The sequence below is a fragment of the Rhamphochromis longiceps genome, linkage group LG6 (genome assembly GCF_057381845.1).
Source record: "Rhamphochromis longiceps isolate RC_006_pf linkage group LG6, R_longiceps_female_GT1.1, whole genome shotgun sequence".
Classification (NCBI taxonomy): Eukaryota; Metazoa; Chordata; class Actinopteri; order Cichliformes; family Cichlidae; genus Rhamphochromis; species Rhamphochromis longiceps.
The window spans coordinates 10,503,876-10,525,444 of NC_140562.1; the positions used below are offsets into that span (position 1 = coordinate 10,503,876).

Genomic DNA, 21,569 nt, shown 5'->3' on the forward strand with positions numbered 1-21,569 from the left:
TTTTATGCACAATATTTACATATTTACAGTATGTCAAAATGAGTAAATAACAGATTGGCAAGATAAACAGTTTTTAAAGGTGAAACATAGAGGCCAAAAGTAGTCAGAAACGGCCAATTATTCCCTGGACCCCAGAGGGTTAGACGCTAAAAGCAAAGTTGTCACCAAGTACTTTTTATATTTGTGTGTATTGCAGCTTTTTTGAGTATTAACTTGGTGCCTTTGGGTGAAATAATGGTAATATGAGGGACCGATCCATATGGTCACAAAGAATAGTCACTTGTTTCTGTGCTACCAAAGTTTCATTCAAACTGTTTATCGTCAGCACCGACACATTAAACTACTTAAACATTATAAATGTCTTCAAGCTCACACTGAGGCCTGTGGGGCACTATCAGCCACTCAGACAGTTCACACATTTATGTGTGTTTGTATATGAATATTTCATACTTTAAGGCTGCCTGTTTATTTAAGGGAGATGAACAAAATACATTAGAATTCTACATAATAATATGACAGATGATAAATTCAATAGATTTTAAGTAGATGCTTGTGCATTCTTAAAGTCTTATATGTTGAATTGAACTATGTGATGTGTTCAAAGCCTCCCAGTCAGTGCTGTTCTCCATGCCTGTCTGACTGTACATGATGTTATTAGCACAAACACTTTAAAGGTGATCATTTAGGACTTCAGCAATAATACAGACAGCAATGTAGTTAGCAATAAAACAGTTTTATTGGGAATTAACTTAAAAAACAAACAAACATCTGTCTCCTATTTTCTGTCACACAGGAAAGAATTTCTCATCAATATCTGATGAGAATTATTTATTTCTCTTTGGGGGGGTTTTCAACAGGAGAAGAATATCTAACAAGTTGATTTGTTCACATCTTAATTTTTAAGTGAAATGTGCATTTTGAGTTTATACACTATGTATATAAGGCGCCCGTCCTTTTGCAGTATTTTTGTGTGGTGTGTTTTTCTGTCTTAACAAAAGGGGATCAAAGGTATTTAAGTTCACCTGGGATGATTTGTTTTAATTTTCACATGGTCTTACAGAAGTGATGCGAATTGAAACATGCACTTTTTTGAAGGGGGGGGGGGGGGGGGGTGCTGGAAAAAAGCTTGAAAAGGGACCTTGAAAGTGCTTAAATATGTACTTGAATTTCACCCTGTGAACTGCAGCATAATCTAAAACACTAAATTTTTCACAGTGATGATAACAGTGGTATTTATTTGGAAATAATGTCTTGCTGTTTAGCATTTTTGTTCACATCCCAGTCTTTAAAGAGTTTAGGAATGAAAACGAAACTTTCACCCTGACACTACATGGCTAAACATAACAATAAAAACATCTGGACACGCCTGTCTATAAAATACAATAAATGAATTATATTCCGTTTTGCTTTAGAAGTGTTTCTAAGTTTCAGTTGTGTGCAGGTATCCCAGAAGTCTTAAAAATATATTAATTACATCTAATAATAAAAAGCCTTGAGTACTAATTTGTTTAAAAGGCTTTGCATCGTGATGCAACTTTGGTGCTCTACAGTTCCAGCTTTTTTTTCTATGTGAAAACCGATTACATTCTCTAACTTCAAAGTCTAAAAACCAGCTTAAAGATGGTAAAGTGCCACAGAAAAGGCCTTGAGGATGATGAAGATCTTGCTCACCGACCTGAATGTCAGTCTGCAGAAACAGAAGAAGCGAGATTAACAATAAATTGAGAAAATCTCTGAAGTCGGTCTCTGTATTTTTAAGGTGTTTTAGAGTCAGACTCAGACAACAGCATAATAATATGGACAACTTTGGTATGTTGGTATTCAAAGGGGTCTTCAGTTGAACTTTTGGCTACTAATAGACACCCTGAAAATGTTGAAAAACAGCAGTATCCTACACCCTGTGTTCAGTATGAACTTTATCTCACCCCATTCATCACGTTTGGGAAAACTTGATGAGTGTTTGGACAGGAGCAGATATCTGCAGCCAGGTTCCAAAATCTAAGAGCAGATTAATGCCAATGATAATGGAACTGCCTGCCTGTCTTATCACGTACAGGTGAAATGTCACTGTGTCATCATGGTCTAGGAGTTTTCAGCTGATGCCAACAACCTTGCACAGCCTCAATCACAGGAGAGGTGTGTGTGTGTGTGTGTGTGTGTGTGTGTGTGTGTGTGTGTGTGTGTGTGTGTGTGTGTGTGTGTGTGTGTGTGTGTGTGTGAAATCACCTGCTGCTCAGATTAGCTGGAATGAAGCCCTGTGCATTCTTGTCCGCTTGGACCAACAGATTTACGGCATGAATAGGAGAAGCTCCGTGCAAGTTTGACATTCCAAGGCTAAATCCTCTCTGAATATTTCCAGTTACAGGAAGGCTGCTCCCTTCATTCCTGACCCGCTCAGCTCAGACGAGCCCTATATGGACTGACTGTCTGACCAGCTCCTCCAGGAATGCACCAGAGACTGCAGCCAATTAGTATTCATAGAATTCTTGGGGGTAACTGTGACCGAGGACCTGTCCTGGGGCAACCATATCACCTCAGTTGTACGGAAGGCCCAACAGCGCCTCTACTACCTGAGGAGACTGCGGAGCGCACACATTCCCAGATCTCTGATGTTGAACTTCTACAACTGTGCCATCAGCAGCGTTCTGACGTATGGATTTCTAGTGTGGTTCCCCAGCTGCACCAAGGCCGATCAGCAAGCACTCCAGCGGGTGGTGAAAGAAGCTGGCAGAATTATTGGAACAAGTCTGCCAGAGATCAGTAATATCTTCCCCACTCGCTGTCTGAGGAGGGTGCACAGTATCCTGCGGGACCAACATCACCCTGCGCGCCACCTTTTCCATCTGCTGCCCTCAGGGAGAAGGTACAGGTCTATACAGGCCAGAACATCCAGACTGGCCAACAGCCTGTATCCACAGGCTGTGAGGCTCCTGAACTCTCTGCCCCCCTCTCACGGACAATAACCATATCCAACTTCTTAATAGCAATGAACTGGTCTGCATTGGTGCATCATATCTTTATTCTCTTCCCCCTCCTGCCCCCCCCCCCCCCCCCTCTTTCTTAAATAGATAACTATCATATCTGATATCATATCTCACAGTACAATAATATTGAATGGGTTGCATTGTTGTATTTTGTCATGTTTCTCAGGTCTTTGTCTGAATTTCTACGAACATTATTGCTAAGGATTGTCTTATTGCATTGGAGTCACACTGGGTTAAATATGTACACTTGGGTTTTAAGGGGTATTTATTATTTTCTTCTTTTTTTTGGTTGTATGGAACGCAATTTCATTGTTCTTGACAATGACAATAAATAAATAAATACTAAAAATATGAGTGTAACATGTCCTGTTATCAGTTCCTATTTTAAGAGCTTCCTACATGACTATTAGAGTGATAAAAGCCAAATTCATCATGTAGAACTAATTCTTCTTGGATGACACAACTGCAAAACCCTGTGATAGCTCTGCAGTCATCAACACACAGATGCAATATAATACACACGCTCTTACTTTGAAATGGAATCACACTCTTTTTCTTTGATGAACATTAGTTTCTCTGTTTTGGGGGCAGGGGTTGTTGTGTTTGTAGGTTTTGAAACCTACACTGCACACTGTGTATTAAAAAACTTTCCCCATTACATGTATGATGGTGAACTTTTCACTTCATCAAATCAGTTTTTGCAAGGCCACAGTTATCCCAGTTTCTGTCTGAACATGATTATAGGCTGATGGCACTGGTTTAAAGGTAACTGCTATACAAACTTGTATTTGTAACTCAACACTTCACTGATACTTGAAAATGTAGTTAGATTGTGGATAATTATATATTAGAAGCACACTATGTGAGTATATTCAGTCAGTTGATACAAAAAGCACAAAAAAAGTATAATTTGTATAATTTAAGAAGTGTTACAATTTTAAAAAACCTTGGTGACTAAACTCGCTTTGGTACTAACAATTGGTTTAGGCTAAAAAACTAATAACCACATAAAAGCATCTCTGAGTCCATCCTTTAACTTGCTACAGCATGGAGTGTATTGTAGGGCAATGAGGTGTCTTTCTTCGTGTTGGACTGTACAACATTTTCCCACATACTGAGACAATTTCTCACAATTTGACTTGTTCTAGTTTTTCTAAAAGCCGACTTGCATATAAAATTAACAGGTAACAGCAATTTCAAGTGTCATTAGGAGAAAATGTAGAATATATGACAGGAAGAAGACTTTAGGTCCACTGCACTTGCTTAGTGAAGGAGGTAGGAGTATCACAATCAAATGTTTAATGCCTCTCCTTACCCAGGTAGGATAATTTTCCTCATTGTTGAATGGACAGACACTAAGGAAGCAGTACACTCTAAAGGAAATATATCTTTGATTGTATGCATGTGCTTCACAAGATACAAAAAACAAGGTGCTCAGCATGTAGGAATGCAGAGGCAAAGTGTTATGGAGGGCAGTGATTTTCACTTTAAGGATTTACAATGCTTTGCAAATGTAAAAGTAGGCCAGGAACCAGACAGTTTATTAAAAACCTAGAAATCAAAGAAGCTGTAATGTGGCCTCTGCAAAATTAGGCCAGTCTAAAGAAAATAGAAAAATACAGGCAAGCATTGTTTTTGGATTTGAAGAGGCCACCAGTACATGACCAGTGGCCATGGCTTATTGGAAAGATGTAGATTGTAGATTTCCTGTGTTTAGGATTGTTGTCATGCTGCATGCAGGACAATGACAACTTGACCAAGTTTTACCTGTCATACAGATGGCCTTACATTTGATTCTACAATACTCTGGCATACAGAGGAGTTCATGGTTGACTCGATGAGTGCAAGGTTCCCAGGTCCTGTGTCTGCAAAATAAACCCAACTGACCATGCCACTGTGCTGACAGTTTGTATGAGGTGTTTGTGCTGATCTGTTGTGTTTGGTTTTCACCAAACGTGGGAATGTGCATTATCTCCAGACATCTTCATTTTGGCCTCGTCTGTCCAAAGGACATTGTTCAAGAAGTCTTTTAGTTAGTTCAGATGAAACTCTCCAAAACAAAGCTATGCTGACATATTCATTTTAAAAAGGATTTGTCTGAATAAGGCATACTTGTTCAGTCTTGTTCTAATTGTACTCTCATGAACCTTCATGAACTGAGATGAAGCTCTTGGGGTTTATTTTGCAGTTCCTTCGGATATTGCACATCTTGGGGTGAATTTGCTGGGGCGTCCACTCCTGAGAATATTGTGGCATTGTGTTAGAACGCACCTGAATGCTCCAGGACAGCAAACGGACAAAAACTGCTGACACTGCTGAAGATCATTTAATCGAGTAAATGTGATTATCAGCACATGACTTACCATCTTATTTCCTATGTAAGCAGTAAGTGTACTCAGTTTTCCAGGACTCCATAGAGCCTGCCTACAAAGTAGAAAAAGACCTTAATGGCAAGAGGTGTTTGCAGTGGGATGAAAACAAGCAAACAAAAAAGAAAAAAACTATTCAAGGTTTGCCTTCGTTTTTAAGTGGGGCGTAACAGTTTGCACAGTGCAGGGCTCCGTTTTATTCAACCAAATAAGAAAGAGATGTTTCAAGCACCTCTGCTCTACATCAGGTCATTGGTTCTCTGTGGTGCATTAAAAACAGCTAGAGACGTTGACTCATTTCTTTTGAAATTTTTCTAAATTAGAAACCATGTGTAAACATCAGCAATTGGATCCACAAAATTATATATATATAAAAAAGCACAGTACTTACAGTGATATCAACCTACTTTGTTTTATTTTGACATACAGGTTTTGATACTGCTTTAAATGCTGGGTTTCTAACTTTAGAACAATATCAGTCAGTGTGCTTGATGATGTCTGATAAATAGCATCAGATTTCTATCTTTTCTGTTTTTGTTCATTTACAGAAACTGATGCCACGTTCTTTCCATTCCTGTCTTTTGACAACAGTGGAATTCCAGACGGGCTCGTCACCCTGTAATCCAAAAGGATTGCTCTTGCTCCACTGTATTTCTCCCACCACCTTCTCCCCTTTTCCTGTCTCTTCCTGTCTCTTTAAGAAGTGGAAGGAATGTGTTGGGTCCTTTGCCCTTTTGTTTTCTGGTTTTCTATGCAAATAGCTGGGAAATGGAAGCTTTCTGTAATAAAGGTCTTAATATTCTGAGGACAGCCAACTGAAAGTTTTGTCCAGGCTACATATACATTTACAATAAGACCAAAAAAGATAAGCAAGAATGGCTGGACACATTTAAGTGGTGTCTAGCTGTGGTATTGTGGTGTTTTTCTCTACTTGACTGGTCCTGTTCCAAGTCCTGAATCCATATGGCAATTTAGTCATATGAGAAAGATTTAACCTTTCACCTTTGGTTTTAAAAGAAATTGTTTGTTTTTCAATCGCATTCAATGGTTTTCATCAGAAGATGGAAGCAGCAAGTGTTATTATGTAACTAAAAAGTGGAACATCACTTACCACGTGTGACAAATATGGTCATAATGAGGGGGAGAGGGTCTGCGTACAAATAAGACTCCTGGTGTCAGATGTGAGCGAGCCTGTTGATTTATCCACATCAGTTCAGTGATTGTTGGTCATACACTCTCTTCTCCAGATCAGGAATTCATTTTAATGCCCAAATCCAGTTTCTGAACTTTGCAGACATTTTCATGTTTAAATTTAAATTCCACATACCAAAACACATAAAGAATAAGAGCTAAAGAATTACAAAAGATAAGACGTGCAAATCGTGCTGTGCTGATAGCAAGAATTACAACACAGCAATCACCAGAAAGAACATTAGTTTTACTGAGTCTTCTTAATATTAGAGGTCTGGCTTCAATCCTTTGGACAAAATGAGTGTGTCCAAAGAGATTTTAAGTGTATTTATTACTGCATTAAACAGCACCAGTTCTCATCTATTATACCACTGTTGATATGAATTACTGAGGACTCATCCGTAAGTCTTGAACTAATAATGGCCCACAAAAATTATTGCCAGGAATTTCAATAATTCTTTCAAGGATCAGGCTTTGAAGCCTGAGTAAATTTCTCGATTGAATGAAAAATGAGTATATTTTTAAATAAGCTCTTTAATGGTAAAAGCCTTGTCTATTCATCGAAGACTCAGGCAAATGTAATAATATATAATATAAAATAATATCATATTTTTTGCTCCTCCTGAACTGACTGTTACAAGTTTACCACTAATCATTTTGTCTTCTTCTCGTTTAATTTCTCTATAGGTAGAAGTCGCCACATTTAAACTAGATTTGGTTTAATTCCGTTTTTAAACATTTAAACGCTCACATAAAAACAGAGAGTACAGACTGTCCTGCGGGAAGTAATAAAATCGAAACACAAGGACATTATGTAAACTCCTCGTCTGCTAATTCTGTGTAAAAGCACTTAAAATGTTTCCTCCTGACCTGCTCACAATAACTTTAGTGCATTGGGTCTGTGCACATTTTTACTGCCGTGCAATGAAAACTTACAGGCCTTTTTCTTCGCCTTATATTTTTCAGAGCATTTCTGAATGCTCACAACTTCCGTAGTGCATGTTCAATATTTTGAATATAATGTTGTCATTCATTTGGGATTTTCATGGCATTAACTCTCTTAATCTCATATTAAACATTTACCAAGTGTATAAAATATGACCATGTTCATATTAGAAAACAATTTGGATACAATATGAGCCTTGTGTCATAAAAAGGAGACCTTTTTATAAGATGTTGCTGTTTAGACCAGCCACTTATCCCAAAAGGTGATATGACCCTTCAAAGTTTAGTCAAAAAATTTGCAGAATTAGGAGAAAACATCCAAATTAACAACGCCTGTCTCTGTTACTCTATGTCACGGATACTAGGTTTGCAGTGAAACTACAACATATCCAATCCCCAAGTTATCTCCAATGCATCCATTCGAGTATCAAAGTCTATGAATAATAGATAGAAAGCACTTAAAAGCATAGCAGAAGGTGCTTGTATGAGTGGGTGTAAATGAGGCAAGATGTATAAAGTGCTTTGAGTCCTCAGGTAGAGTAAAAAGTGCTGTATAAGAACCAGTTTATTTATTATTTGTTTTTCAGTGCTGGATTTTTGAGATAATGAGGACTCAAAAATGCAGGACTGAACAAGGCAACTTCAAAGTGGCACATCTAAACATACTCCTATATACTGTACTGTATGTAAATAATCATTGTATTTAGATACATTTTTTTAGGGTTCATTAAATTCGCTAAATTTGCTTTAGCCCAGAGAATATGATATATATACTTTCCGAAAGGAATTTTGAAGCGTTAGAGCACAGGCTTTCCACATCACCTCAGTCCATCTGTAATAATGGATGTCCCAAGCAGAATATCTTTAGTGGGAAGCACAGAGAAAGGCCAAAATAAATGCACAAAGTTTGGTAACTTACAAATGAATTTGAGCTGATTGCATATCTTCAGAATGATAAAGATCATTTGCTAAATAAGGACCAATCGGGCGTTCGCCCTGCATGCGGCTGGCAGAAACTGCCCCCAAATACGAACTTTGATGAAAACGTGAAATTCCAATAGCACTGCCTGTTTGGGCCCTATAACTGTTACATAATCCACATTCTACATATTCCACTTGTCAGCCACACATTGCTGGTGAAATCCCTCAATTTACAGACCAGCTCAAGAGAAGTCACCCAATGTGGAATGTCTGTTGAAGCAGCCCTGTTATGTTCTAATTATAGCCTCCTCTTGTTATTCTTAATGTGTTTCACATTTTCACGTCTCTTGCATTTAATCAAGAAGCAGAACATAAGAGGGCCCAAATATGAGACATTCCACAATGACTCAGTAGGTCTTTTTTATTTCTCAGCCCGTAACACTTCTCATGCATTTCCTCCATTGGTTATTCCCTGTATTTATGTTTGGATAAATTACTATCTATGAATGTTTGACTATTTGCTTGTCTGCATATCTACTGATTCACACAGTCGCACATACCTCTCAGCATTACCAAAGTGACATCACTGTCCACCACTGAGGAGCTTTTAAGAAGCCCTGAGCCTTTGGGAATCCATATTGCTAGGGGCCAGCATCCTCTGGAAAAACATCTGGGAGAATCTCAACAATAAACCAGTGATTTACATCAATTAGATAATCCCAACAGGACAAATTCTGGGTCAAGCGCCCGCCTGCCCTCCTACGCTCCCTGTCAGGCTCAGGTGAGTAGGATAGTCTGTTGGCAAGTAACGGGTTAGTGTCTGTCTCCCCGCTACACCTCCTTGCCTCATCCCTTCACCCCCCCTTATCTCCTGGGGCTATATATTGGAGGTCGCGACTCGTCTGCATCTTAGGCATCACTCGCAGACATACAAACCCACCCCACTTTGATCGACAGCGAAAAACGAAGACCAGAACATAGAGATGAGGTCCCTGTTGAAGTTTGTGGTGATTCTTTTCTGCGTCGAGAGGGGACAAGGCCACTTGCTGAGATCGCTGATTGGTAAGTGAAGACTCAAGTGACGGTTGGAACCGATGACTTTTCGCTTTGAGAATGTGAAAATGAAAGTAAATATAGTTGTAAGTGGGTTTATCAGTTGTATAAATGACTTTGTCTTTTCCAGATCTGAAACGACAGACAGCATCTGCACACATTTCTCCAGATGAGGACAAAAGGAGCAGTTATTCAGCTGTGGAAAACAGCCACATGGAAGCTTCTGGAGTCGGACCATCTTTGAATCCCATCGTACCGATCCCAGTTCGATCACGCCGCTCAGCTCTGGACTCCCAGTGCGGCCTCCACTCCATCCTGCTGCAGGTTCGGGACCTGGGGCTGGGCTACGACTCAGATGAGACTATTTTATTCAAGTATTGCAGCGGCACGTGTCCCCGTGTGCGCTCCAACCACGACCTCACCCTCACCAACCTGCTGCTCACTGGACTTCTCCCCAGCCCAGTGCTCGGGGAGCTGTGGCACAATGCACCGTGCTGCAGGCCCACCCACCACGAGGACGTGGCCTTTCTTGATAACTCGCACCGATGGCACAAGGTGGAAAAGCTGTCAGCTGCCGGCTGCAGCTGCGTGGGCTAGATGGCTGAGAGTAAACGGGTACTGTAAAAGGGGGACATGAACTTGGCGAACCTTCTCTTGTAATCTCTGTAAATGAATGAACTTTTGTTCTTTCGTGGTGTGCAGTTAATGAAGCGGAAATCAGTTCTTATGAAATGAGAAACTCAATAAGCTGAAAATAAGCTGTTTTCTTTATGACTTCTGGGTGAAAATATCAAAACTACTTAAATGTTTGATTGCAGTTGCTGTTCTCATTGACTCAGTTTTAATGGCATGTCCGCTAATAATATGTGTTTATGGGGCATTAGAAGTTATCTGTTCAAAAGTGCATTGATCGTTTTTTGTCTTTTAATGAAAGCTTTACTATTTTATTATTGCTAACTGATTTTTGTTGTAAATATTTTCTGATCTAAAAGGGTAAACTAAGCTTACGTGTCAACGCAATTCTTCAACAACAACATGACCATTTTGTAAATACACTCATATGTATTTATTTAAACTCTTTGGTGCGATGTTGGGGTTGAATAACAGAACTGACATGTACAAAGCTGCGTAGACACGCCCAGTGGTTCGACAATCACTGCGGATTGCAGTGGACAGTTTTTTGTATGTAAGATAAAATGTATGTATGTAAGATAAGTTATTTATTTATTTGATACTTTTTTGTCATTCTCATTATATTTATTTTACAATTACAAATTACATTGCAAATCTACGATGTCCACAATCTCTGATAAAAATAAACTCTTGCTGACCACATCTGTATTTATGGGAGTTTTTTTAGTTGAAAAAGACACATGCAGTAAATGCGTTTGTGTAATTTACACAATGTTTATTATTGAAGGATTTTATATATAAAAAAAAGAATGGCACAAATACAAAAATCACTCATTTTGCAAGCTTGTCTGTTTAACTTGTGGATTTGAAGTGGATTCACAATCACAATGTTTATGTCTGTGAACCAAAGCCAAGTATTTTTCTTTCTTTACTTTTTGCCTCTATATGAGTTGGCTGGTTTGTTAAGGATTCACTTGTCTTCTCGTCAGACTGATTACAAATTAAGAATTTAGTTTACTGATGTAACTCAGCTTCAAACAAAAACAACTCTAATACTTGGAACTTTTTAAGAATTAAACAGTTTCTTTTTAAGATTTTATTCAAGCTGAACCTTTTTCACTTTATTTATTTTTGAGTGGAACACAGAAATAAAATTAAATGGAGGAACATTTCTATTTAGCTCTGATAAAAAGCTTGGTTTCTCAGGCATGTCCATTATCACTGGGTGCACACCTAATCCCATTTGATTAGTATGCCAGAGAACAGGTTCTCCTGGTAAGACTCACATAACAAACACTGGTAAGACTCACATAACAAACACTATAGTGATAACTCCAGCACCAAACCCAGTGTTTCCAGGCACAACATCTGGCTGTGGGAGGAACAGGTTTGTGCGCTTTTCTAAGGTCCGTAAGATAGACTGTATGTACAGACAGCAGGTTCTTGTTTTCACCCTCTACGTGGCTATCACATCCTCCTCCATCTCCTCTTGCTCTGCGCCCCACACTTGGACACGCCCCTCCATAGCTGTGAGGAGACGGGTCTCTGTAGGGTGGAAGGACAGGGACTGGACAACTGCTTTCCCCACCGGCAGCTTCAACGACAAAGACCCCTGAAAGTAAAACAAGCAAAAATGTTAGTTTGGATGCTAGACTGTATGCTTTTAGTAAAGAATTTTTGTGTGGGTTTGACAAATAACCTCCACTATTCATTATTTTGTCACAAAAAAATCACACAGGTTCTACATGATAATGATCTGCTGGGGGTTTGCACTGAGAACGCTCTATTTCCACCCACTGTGGTTCTGACTAACTCTTGCATTTCACCTATTATTTGAACAAGACATGCAATGTTTTTCATGTATTAGACGTTTCTGAAGACGACATTTTCAGACCATTGGTTGCCATCATTTTCTGTGAAAATCCAAAAGATGTGTTTCTTATTCAGTACTTCAGTGCTTCAATCCATCCCTGTGCTCTCATTTCCAAAAGTGGGCAACATTTTGGTGGCAATCAGATTAGCAAATTAGCTGAGATTAGCCAGCCTGCTGCTAAATTTATAATCCCAAAATATATCTGCATTAGCAGTAAGGCTAAAATAAGACACTTGAATGACCAAGTGGGAACTTAACCATCAGTGGAAATGCACAGTCAGGATTAGCAAGGCTAGTTGTGCATATTAAATCCACCTCTACGCAGTCTTTTTCCAGTAAAAAGTTAGTATACCAGCTAAAAAAATATTGTTTTTGAGCCTTTAAACTCACAGAGCTGATCTGGTAACTTAGCGGGCTATTTTGAAATTCAATTCATCAGCTAATGCTATAAGCTAACCATCACTAGATTTGTGTAGCAAAGCTAGTTTACACTCTGGATCTTGCCTGCTTAAGATATCATTTATAAAATGATACATGTGTCTGGAAATGCTACTTGATTATCTTCCCTGGTTACTACACCTAACTGTGATACTAACAAATGATTACAGATGTAAAACCACATTGATGCAAAAGTGACTGACAGAATGCAGATGTTGTTCACTTCATTTAATAACAGTTGTTTTCTGCAGAGGCCCTTTAAGTACCCTTTGAAAATCAAATTCATAGTTACCTCCACCAGGTCCCAACAGTAAACGTGTCCGTCCTCTGAGCAGCTCAGGACGTGCGTGTCTTTACTGGACAGGCAGCAATCCAATTTGTAGCCCTTCATCTTGTGTCCGGTATACCTATAAAAACAAGTATATGATAAAAACACGAGTTAAAAAACGTATTTACATCAGTAAACCGTACCATTTAGAATCTTGTAATGATTCACTATAATTTAACTGCGCTCTGTGGTAAATTTCTAAATTTCATTTTATGTCATTTGGACCTGAGGTTATGTTAAATGTTGAGGTATCTCGAGTGATGTCATTCGGACATTATTCAAGAGCACAACCAACGGTCGCGAGGGACAAATGTATGTTCTCTGACAAGCTGATGGGTGGTTCCTGGCTGCTGCTGAGCGAAACTTGTTGCAAAGAAAATATTGCAACCAGTCAGCTTGTCAGGGAACAAGTTTTCAGATTTCAGTTAGTAACAAAAAGGTAACAAAAAAACAATACTTCTTGTATTGCTTTTACTTTATGAAGCCATAGTGGCAGCACATCACACTGTAAGTGAAAACAATCAGCACTCACTCTCCCAGCATTTCACCGGTGCTCTTGTCTAGAAGTCTGAGTGTTGAATCCAAGCTGGAGCTCAGGGTGCACTGACCATCTTGACTGAAACACACACAGGTAATAGGACCTGGAACGCAAGGATAAAAACACTTCAGTGGTTTTATATTTTCAGTGAAACTGTTTTGCTACAAAAATCAGTTTAAAACAGTAATATCTGCTGAGATTAAACTTTAGAGTTAGATTACTAACTGCTGATGAAGTCAACATGTAGCTGTCCCATTCTCAGGTCGTAGCGCCTCACTCTGCCGTCCACCGACCTAAAACACAAGATCATTATTATTATAAGCTGCCATAGCAAAAATGAACAAAACAGTTGAATAAACGAATCAAATCTCTGTTTTTAAATTGTGAAACTTTTAACATGCAGGTTGTTTTTTTTTTTCAACTATGTCTGAAGTGCTGACCCGGTGAGCAGCTCGTGTTGTGCCACCTTGAGGCTGCTGATGCCGTCCCGAGCTTCGTCTAGAACCTGGATTGGCTCATATCTTCTGGATCTGGTGTCCCAGCACCGAACCGTCCCGTCTATGGACCCTGAATGACGAGAATACATAAAAATGAAATGCAGTAAATACAAATGTAATAGTTTACACATTTGCTAGGCAAATACGAGAAATACTAAAAAGAGTTCCATTAAAGCATGGAAACTTTGAGAATTTACAGATAACTGACTTTGACATAAAGCAGACACCGGTTAAAACATCCACATTCCATAAATAATTTAATGTCATTATGACTCACCAGACAATATGACTGTTGCCTCCTCATTAAACTGCACGCAGTTAACTTTCTGCAAAGGAAAATTTGAAAAGGAGACAGACAGTAAATATTACATAAAACAAGTACACAGGCACAAACAACAGTGCAGCCGCCATGAAAACATGCAGATGTTTTTCAAATGAAATACCACGATGCCCAAAGTGAAACAGAGCTAAAAAGAGAAGGACCCACCCCGGCATGACCCCTGAGTTTGCGTGTGACCTGGCCAGTGGCAACGTCCCACAGAATCACCGTCTTATCTGAGCTACATGAGCAAATCTGGCTGTTGTCATAGGACCTGTGCAAAGAGCCAACGAGAAAAGGTCATTCATTTATATTACTTCTGATCCTATATTCCTGAGACTAAAACCCTGTGGACAACCCAATGGTAATTCTCTCACCCATCTGCATCCAAAACCTCATATCCATGACCACTGTACGTCTTCAACAAGGTGCCTCGGCTCGTACTCCACAGTTTTAAAGACTTGTCACTGCCACAAGACAGCAGGTAGTTCCCATCAACTTAAAAGACATGGCACAGAGACAAGCTGATATAAGTGGATAACTCAGAACTGAGGAATAGAGCTTACATACTTTGAACTAATGAAATAAAGAACATATTATCGAGTTGACCTGAACTTGTAATATTTTATTATGCATATATACATTACAACCAGATTTAGCAATTGAGTCTGTTCAGTCTGTTCAGCCAGCAGCTGAACAGACTGAACAGATAATTTTGGTGGGGCTTTTTCTTACTGTTGAAGCGAACAGCCCTGACAGCTCCTTGCTGACAGTCTATGGTCCTGAGAAGATGTTGAGGAATTTGAGGAGCCTGAGGTCTGGGCTGAGGAAATGCCATCACTTAACCTCTGTTTAAAACACACACATACACACAAACATTTTAGCTACCCACATTAACATCTCCTTCTAAAATGAAAGTCAGAAGCAAGACAGAATACATGTGTATGAATGGGAGAGAGGCGGGTGTTATGGTGATGATGCAAAGAGTAGTAGTGGCACTGCAACACTGGGGGAGATTAGAATTAGATTAGATCAGAGAGACAGCTCAGGTCGAGCAGTTTGGAGACAAAGTCAAAGAGCCAAAGCTGAGGTGGTTTAGACCATAGTATTGAACAAAGGATGTGGAGGTGCCACGTGTGAGGGAAAAGACGAAGACCACAGAGAAGACAAACTGATGATATGAAGGACATGCTGTGGCGATCCCAAACTGTTAAATTCTTCTGAAAGTAGTAGTGTGCTGTAGATTTAAGACAAGAGGTTTACACGGCTACAAAAATTTAAGCTGGTTACGAGTATGATATTACGGAGTATATGATATTCATACAGAAAGGACAGGTTTTTTATTAGCTTTCACAAAAGCACTACATACCAACAGAAGTATTTAAACTATTTAAGTTACATCACGGATACATTTTGTCAATTTCTCCTTATTCCATGAATGACTTAAAAGACCTCTTGACTAAAAGCAGTCAATTTTATTTACTTCTATGTAACTTATTTCGCTCACTTACTTTTACTAAGACACAGTTTCAGGGACGTGTCATGTTTGCATTCTTGATTAAAAGCAACGTTTCTGCTCAGTTTGTAGCTACAACCGGCTCCTTTAAATCATTTCTTCCATGTTTGTAGCACAGACACGCAATGCATCATGGGAACACTTATTCCCGTCAAAATAAAAGCTCAAATAGCATTTACCGCTTTGATATTGGCCTATGGATTGGGTTAAGCTTTTATTGTTAAATACACCGGAAACGACTCTCTCTGTCGACGCTTTTCCTGAAGTGGCTGGTCAGCTGTCTGTCGGTTTTCGGTGTTTAAACTTATTTTCATTTGCTTACAGTAGGAACACCTTGAAACATACTATGTCATCCAACAATATGGCAGACCCGAGGAGGCAAAATAAAATCTTAAGGTGGGCGTTTAAATCTGTAAACAAGTTTCTACGTTATAGAATAGAGCTAACAGCTAGCTAACCTATATCATTTATAATGAGTGAAGCCTGAAAGGATTAACTGGGCGAATTAGCTGTAGGACTTAATATATACTGCTCTTGGTTGTTTAATTTTTTCCATGACACAAAATCGTCGTGACTAACCCAACCTGTTCCCATTTTGGTTTAACCGTTATTTACCATTGTGATTGTCAATGGGTCTCTTTTGAGTTAGCTGTCAGTCAGTAGCAGTTTTCATAAAGATGTACAATGGTTAACTAAGAGGTTGTTGTAGGGAAAATGTTAACAGCTGCAAATCAAAAACAACCAGTACCAATAAATTAGGCAATAACTTGTAAAATGTGTGTTTATTTATATAAACTTAAGACCAGAGATTTTAACAGTGACCAAGAAACAGTAAGTTTCCCTTTTAGTTGTCTTTGGTTAAAATACGTTTGTGTTGTGACAGGTACAAACCTCCCAGCACAGAGACCAACCCGACACTGGAGGACCCCACGCCTGACTACATGAACCTGCTCGGCATGATCTTCAGCATGTGTGGACTTATGCTCAAGGTGACCTACACACACACAGCCCTCCTCACACCAAAACTCTGACTTCCATCTCCTTTGTTCTCTGCATGTTTGTGTGTCCACATAAACATGTGTTGCCCAGGAAGGATAGAGCTTAGTCCCATTCATTCCATTTAGAAGATTAAAAGTAAACCTGCCTTTTTAGATGAAAGGATGAACAGCAGCTATTGACGTGACCACAAAGGACACGATGAGTGGGGGGGAAAAAAGACGATAGAGCTGAAGTCATTCATTCAAGGTCCAAGGAGAACATTTTTATAACTGACTTTCTTTCAATCACCAACGGGTCATTTTTACTCATTTTTGATTCAAGTCAAAAATTTTAGAAAGAGCATCTTAAATTTTAGGCAAATGCTGGGAATTATTGCATTTGGTGTTTTTAAAGATGGTGTACAAACAGTGGCAACACCTAAAAATGTACTCTCTTGCTGTTTTCACATTTGCACTTAAGCTCTGAACTTTTGTACACATTACTCAAAGGATCCCTGTGTGAGAATGCAGCTTTCTGAATCAGTTGGAGCAGGCATTAAACACACTTTACTCTCTTCCAGCTCCTCAGTATATAAAACCTGTGGTCTTATTTTGAGCCCATGTGATTCATGTTCTTTCTGTTCCATTCTCTACTCAATACTATAACTAAGGATTTAGTGATTTAGAGGCTTGTTTGAAAACAGATTTCAGGACCACCCTTGGCTTCAGACTAGATTTTTCCTGGAATGCTGTTATCCTATTTGGACCTCTGTCCAAATGGGATAACAGATGCTCAACACAGCATAACCCCCACACGGGTTATGCTGTGTTAAGCATCTCTGTATGCTTTCTGTGATACGAGCACTTCCAGACCACATAATTGTTCCTCATGTACTTCATGTACCAGTTAAGAGCAATTTAGGAGCTGTGCTGTTAGATGCCCCTCTATTTCTTTAGCAGATTTCAGCCTTGCAACTTTTTCACCTTTTTTTTTTAAAAAAAGGTGAAAAAGCTAATAAGCTCGTCAGAACATAAAGACAGTCTAAAGCTGACTCATGTGTTTGTGTTTCAGCTTAAGTGGTGCGCATGGATTGCAGTCTACTGCTCGTTCATCAGCTTTGCAAACTCCCGAAGCTCAGAAGACACCAAACAGATGATGAGCAGCTTCATGTGAGTGTACCATCCCATCTGTGGATGCACTATAAACACACTACGCAATGCATGTGTGGCAGTCCTTCGTAGATTGTTTAATATTTATCGATGTTGAAGGCATTTGATTTAAAATTAACATTTTTTGGCTCGAACTGGAACAAACTTAAACTATTTTTGTTAGTTCTTAGTTATAATGGCAAGTAAAATGAACAAATGTTTAGATTATAGGAGAGGATTTTGCATTTTTGAAATTGGAGTTTAGACCTATTGTCTTGCTGCAACTGCAAGTCCAGACAAGCCAGCTTTAATGTCCAAAAGCTTTTAAATGTGTGACCTGTGATGGACTGAGCAGTGAAGGAAACTTAGGCACAGGTTAAAGTCCAAAAAAATGATTTTTTTATTTAACCCAAAAAACGTAATTGGTTAACTCATGCAAAAAGAATCAAAATCTTGGGCCCATAAAAGAGGTCAAAATAACAAAACTCTACTCAAAGTTGACAACACAACTGATAACTCAAACAAACTGACCTAACTTAACGAGACAAAGGGGAAACTTAAATAGTGGCTGATCAGCCCACAAAAACAGGAGAAGGGGTAAAAACACACAAAACCTAACAAAACCAAACATAATGAACTCCAATCCCCCCCCTGGTCCTGAGTTATGGCGTGAACCAATTTGTAGTCTTCCTTTAAAGCTCGCTCTGCCCCTTTTCCACCTCTTGGCTCCTTAATCAAGGGACTGGAACAGCTGCAACTAAGGTAACTCAGAAAACAAAAAGTTAATCATACATAACAGTGTAAACTAAAATGTGCGCACTTATTTTAGAATGCAGTGTTATGTGGATATGTGAATTAACTCTAAACCAAAACCAGTTATTTATTGTCCTGTAAATTAATTCCTATATTTAAAGAAAGAAATGTGAATGCAATGTTACTAATAAGCCTCTACACTAACATGGTGGGTATTACCACTGTGTGGCTGTAAGTGCAGCCGTCACAGACCCCTCTAGGTGGTATGTTCGCCTATAAAAGAGCACTACAGTAGGGCACCTGTCCAGGCTTCACAGACAGATTTGCAATGAGGAAAACCTTGTCCATTGTCTGAATGACGTCGTATTAAAAATGAACCTAATGCACTCAAAGATTAGTAATGCAAAATGTTTGGCTCGGCAAATAATGTCGGACGACGAGTTAAAGGCACCAGCCTTGTGTGTGTAGAAGCTGGTTCAAGGCCAAATTTAGGACACTGGTATCCTTGTGTTATTAAACAACGGAAAGTGGCTATGCAGGATAAATGGACAGTGGAGAGCAAATATGACATTGAGGTTATCAGATGAAAATGGTCCCACGTTTGTGGGTGAATTTATGCCATAGAAGCTTCAAAAGGTTCAGGCACAAATTCTACTCTTAGCTGTGCTCAACTGCAGTATTTCATAATACCCAAAGTATTCAGCAAAATAATACAATTAAAAGCAACAAGGAGTGTGTTTTTGTTTTGTAAGCAGTGTAACAATGAGTCATTTTAAAGAGCTCCCCTTTGCAGAAAAAGGTGCTACAAAGCAAAATTTTAACATGCCTTTAAAAACCCAAATTTCACAGTTTTCATGATGGTTTGAGCCCATTTTCTGTGCTGTCTTCAGGCTGTCCATCTCAGCAGTTGTGATGTCCTACCTCCAGAACCCACAGCCAATGTCACCGCCATGGTAACCAAGGGCCAATCTCAGGAGAGAGCAGAAGTTAATTGTGGATGCAGGAGTGGGTGACGGCACATCTGACTGAATCCCCCGGCCATCTATGAGCATAAACAGAGACGAAGAAGAGCATAATGTAATAGAGAGAAAACAGACGAGCAGGAGAGGTAGACAGCAAGGACAGCTCTGCGTCAAGATAGAAAGATAAAATATCTTGGACTTCTGTTATATCTTGGGTTGGTAAATATCTTGGTTTCTCTGTTTTTTCTGTTTATAACCTTTTCTAAGTCTTTTGCTTGTTCATGAACTGATGTTGTCAATAAAGTTGTACGGTTTTAAAAGGATCTGCTGGCTTTTATTACTCTGGAGGAAAAGTGTTAAGGATTTGCTTATATGACATTTAAATTGTTTACTTGGCCTTAAATAAATATTTTAACATCTCATTTTTGTGACGCTCGGGTACATTTGACAGGTCACAAAATAAATAACAGACTTTGACACCTCCTATCAAGTTAATCTCTCCCCTATTTACAGTTTGGTTTATTCCACAAAGCTTCACCATCATAGTGAATTACACTAAGTCCTACTGAATCCTCCTGCGAATACTTGGATGTTACTGTATGTCAGTGTTTTGATGCGTGCTTAATTAACCAGGTATGCAAATCCCAGAAAGTTAATTCTGTACGTTTGGATGTAGAGTTTCCAGTGGGAGATACAAACGCTTCACCCAAAACTAAATCTGTCTGAACAGAGTCAACATTCTTGGATCTGCATGTCTCTCACCCTTTCCACAACTGCTAACCGCATCTGCTTTAAACTTGTCAGGTACACAAGTGTTTGTTTGCATGCCTTTCTGAACTCTCAGCCCTCTTAACCAAAAGTCTAACCATCATCAATAAGTTCTAAAACCCATCCTTAAGCTGTTGTTGGTCCCCAGATACTTCAAGGAATCCACCATCACTCCTGTCTCCAAGAAACCGGTGGATTCATGTCTTAAGGACTACCATCCTGCACCAGACAACACGAAGAACATGTCTGCTCTTCCATCCCTGACATGTTGGACCCTCTTCAATTTGCCTTACCAAAAAAACAGACCCATCAACCATGCCATCGTGTTGGCAATATACACTGTGCTCACCCATCTGAACAAGGGGAATACGTATATAAGAATGCTCTTCACTGATTACAGCTCTGCATTCATCACCATCATTGCTCTGAAATTGCTTCCAAACATCAGAGGTGTTAAGGTTGAAAGGGTCAGCAACTTCAAGTTCCTTGACATGAACACTACCAGGGGTCTCTCCTGGAACCTTTACAGACACTGTGGTCAGAAAAGCATGTCGTTGTTTAAACTTTCTAAGGAGGCTTAGGAAGTTTGGTATGAACCCCCAATATTTCCTCAACCTTCTACAGGAGCACTATCGAGAGCCTGTTGAAGGCCTGTGTGACAGGTTGGTATGGGAGTTGATTTGCCAACAGTCAGAAATCACTGCAGAGTGGTGCAGGTGGCAGACAACATCACTGGCAAGTGATGTAGCCATTACGGGCATTTATCTCCAGCCGAGTGAGCGTGAGGCCCACAGCATTATCAAGTATCATAGTCACCCAACACATAAGGACTTTTTAAAATTTTATTTTTCTATGCTTTTTTCATGGTTTTTAAACTTACATTGCTATTTATCTGGTGACATTTTTAGATGCTGAGTGACTTGTTTTGTCTTGTCATACACATTTCATTATAATGTTGACCCAATGTTAACTTACATAGGACAAATAAAAATGAAACTGAAAATAGTAAGGTAGATTACTACATTTTAGCACTCATACAATTATATTAAAAACTGGAATTCATGGAACAGTTATATTCCTCCCACCAGCAAATGCATTTGCACCCAAGTCTTATGTAATATACACGTACAGACGTGTGTGACCAAAGAAGTATGCTCACAATTCTCTTTATGAGGTATGGTGTTGAACAATTACCAAAAAATGTGGTAATGGTATTAAGGCTGCATTCATTTTTTAAATTATTGCCAAAAATATATTTTCTGAAGGTGGTGAAAGTGATCTTGATTTTTGAACTATTGGACCATAAAATTCTAATCAGTCCTTCATAAACTGGAAAAAAACTCCCCCGAGCCTCT

The 21,569-nt window shown here is 39.2% G+C and overlaps 3 protein-coding genes across 3 annotated transcripts; 2 read left to right on the forward strand and 1 right to left on the reverse strand.

The window, feature by feature from the left end:
- Nucleotides 1-9,393: 9,393 nt before the first annotated feature.
- On the forward strand, nucleotides 9,394-10,060 carry LOC146667519 (persephin). Its single transcript, XM_085408468.1, has 2 exons — nucleotides 9,394-9,472; nucleotides 9,594-10,060. The coding sequence occupies exons 1-2, from the start codon at nucleotides 9,394-9,396 to the stop codon at nucleotides 10,058-10,060; spliced, it is 546 nt and encodes a 181-aa protein (XP_085264594.1).
- Nucleotides 10,061-11,089: 1,029 nt separating this feature from the next.
- Nucleotides 11,090-15,736, reverse strand: wdr83 (WD repeat domain containing 83). The gene is made up of 10 exons (XM_085409204.1): nucleotides 15,601-15,736; nucleotides 14,825-14,937; nucleotides 14,467-14,587; nucleotides 14,258-14,363; nucleotides 14,048-14,096; nucleotides 13,714-13,840; nucleotides 13,499-13,566; nucleotides 13,268-13,376; nucleotides 12,700-12,814; nucleotides 11,090-11,708 (listed from the first exon to the last, which is right to left on the reverse strand). Exons 2-10 carry the CDS (start codon nucleotides 14,925-14,927, stop codon nucleotides 11,553-11,555), a joined length of 954 nt encoding a protein of 317 aa, XP_085265330.1. The 5' UTR covers nucleotides 14,928-14,937; nucleotides 15,601-15,736; the 3' UTR covers nucleotides 11,090-11,552.
- A 104-nt stretch (nucleotides 15,737-15,840) lies between these two features.
- wdr83os (WD repeat domain 83 opposite strand) lies at nucleotides 15,841-19,769 on the forward strand. Its single transcript, XM_085409205.1, has 4 exons — nucleotides 15,841-16,001; nucleotides 16,489-16,594; nucleotides 17,655-17,752; nucleotides 19,375-19,769. The coding sequence occupies exons 1-4, from the start codon at nucleotides 15,952-15,954 to the stop codon at nucleotides 19,439-19,441; spliced, it is 321 nt and encodes a 106-aa protein (XP_085265331.1). The 5' UTR covers nucleotides 15,841-15,951; the 3' UTR covers nucleotides 19,442-19,769.
- Nucleotides 19,770-21,569: the final 1,800 nt, after the last annotated feature.

Excerpts from the sequence above, each read along its gene's own strand:
- LOC146667519 (XM_085408468.1), top strand. The coding sequence starts at position 9,394 with ATGAGGTCCCTGTTGAAGTTTGTGGTGATTCTTTTCTGCGTCGAGAGG. Across the intron at positions 9,473-9,593 it reads CTTGCTGAGATCGCTGATTG|ATCTGAAACGACAGACAGCA; the intron begins GTAAGTGAAGAC and ends TGTCTTTTCCAG.
- wdr83 (XM_085409204.1), bottom strand. The coding sequence starts at position 14,927 with ATGGCATTTCCTCAGCCCAGACCTCAGGCTCCTCAAATTCCTCAACAT. Across the intron at positions 14,364-14,466 it reads GAGGTTTTGGATGCAGATGG|GTCCTATGACAACAGCCAGA; the intron begins GTGAGAGAATTA and ends CTCTTTGCACAG. Across the intron at positions 11,709-12,699 it reads ACTGTTGGGACCTGGTGGAG|GGGTCTTTGTCGTTGAAGCT; the intron begins GTAACTATGAAT and ends TTTTACTTTCAG.
- wdr83os (XM_085409205.1), top strand. The coding sequence starts at position 15,952 with ATGTCATCCAACAATATGGCAGACCCGAGGAGGCAAAATAAAATCTTA. Across the intron at positions 16,002-16,488 it reads AGGCAAAATAAAATCTTAAG|GTACAAACCTCCCAGCACAG; the intron begins GTGGGCGTTTAA and ends GTGTTGTGACAG. Across the intron at positions 16,595-17,654 it reads TGTGTGGACTTATGCTCAAG|CTTAAGTGGTGCGCATGGAT; the intron begins GTGACCTACACA and ends TTTGTGTTTCAG.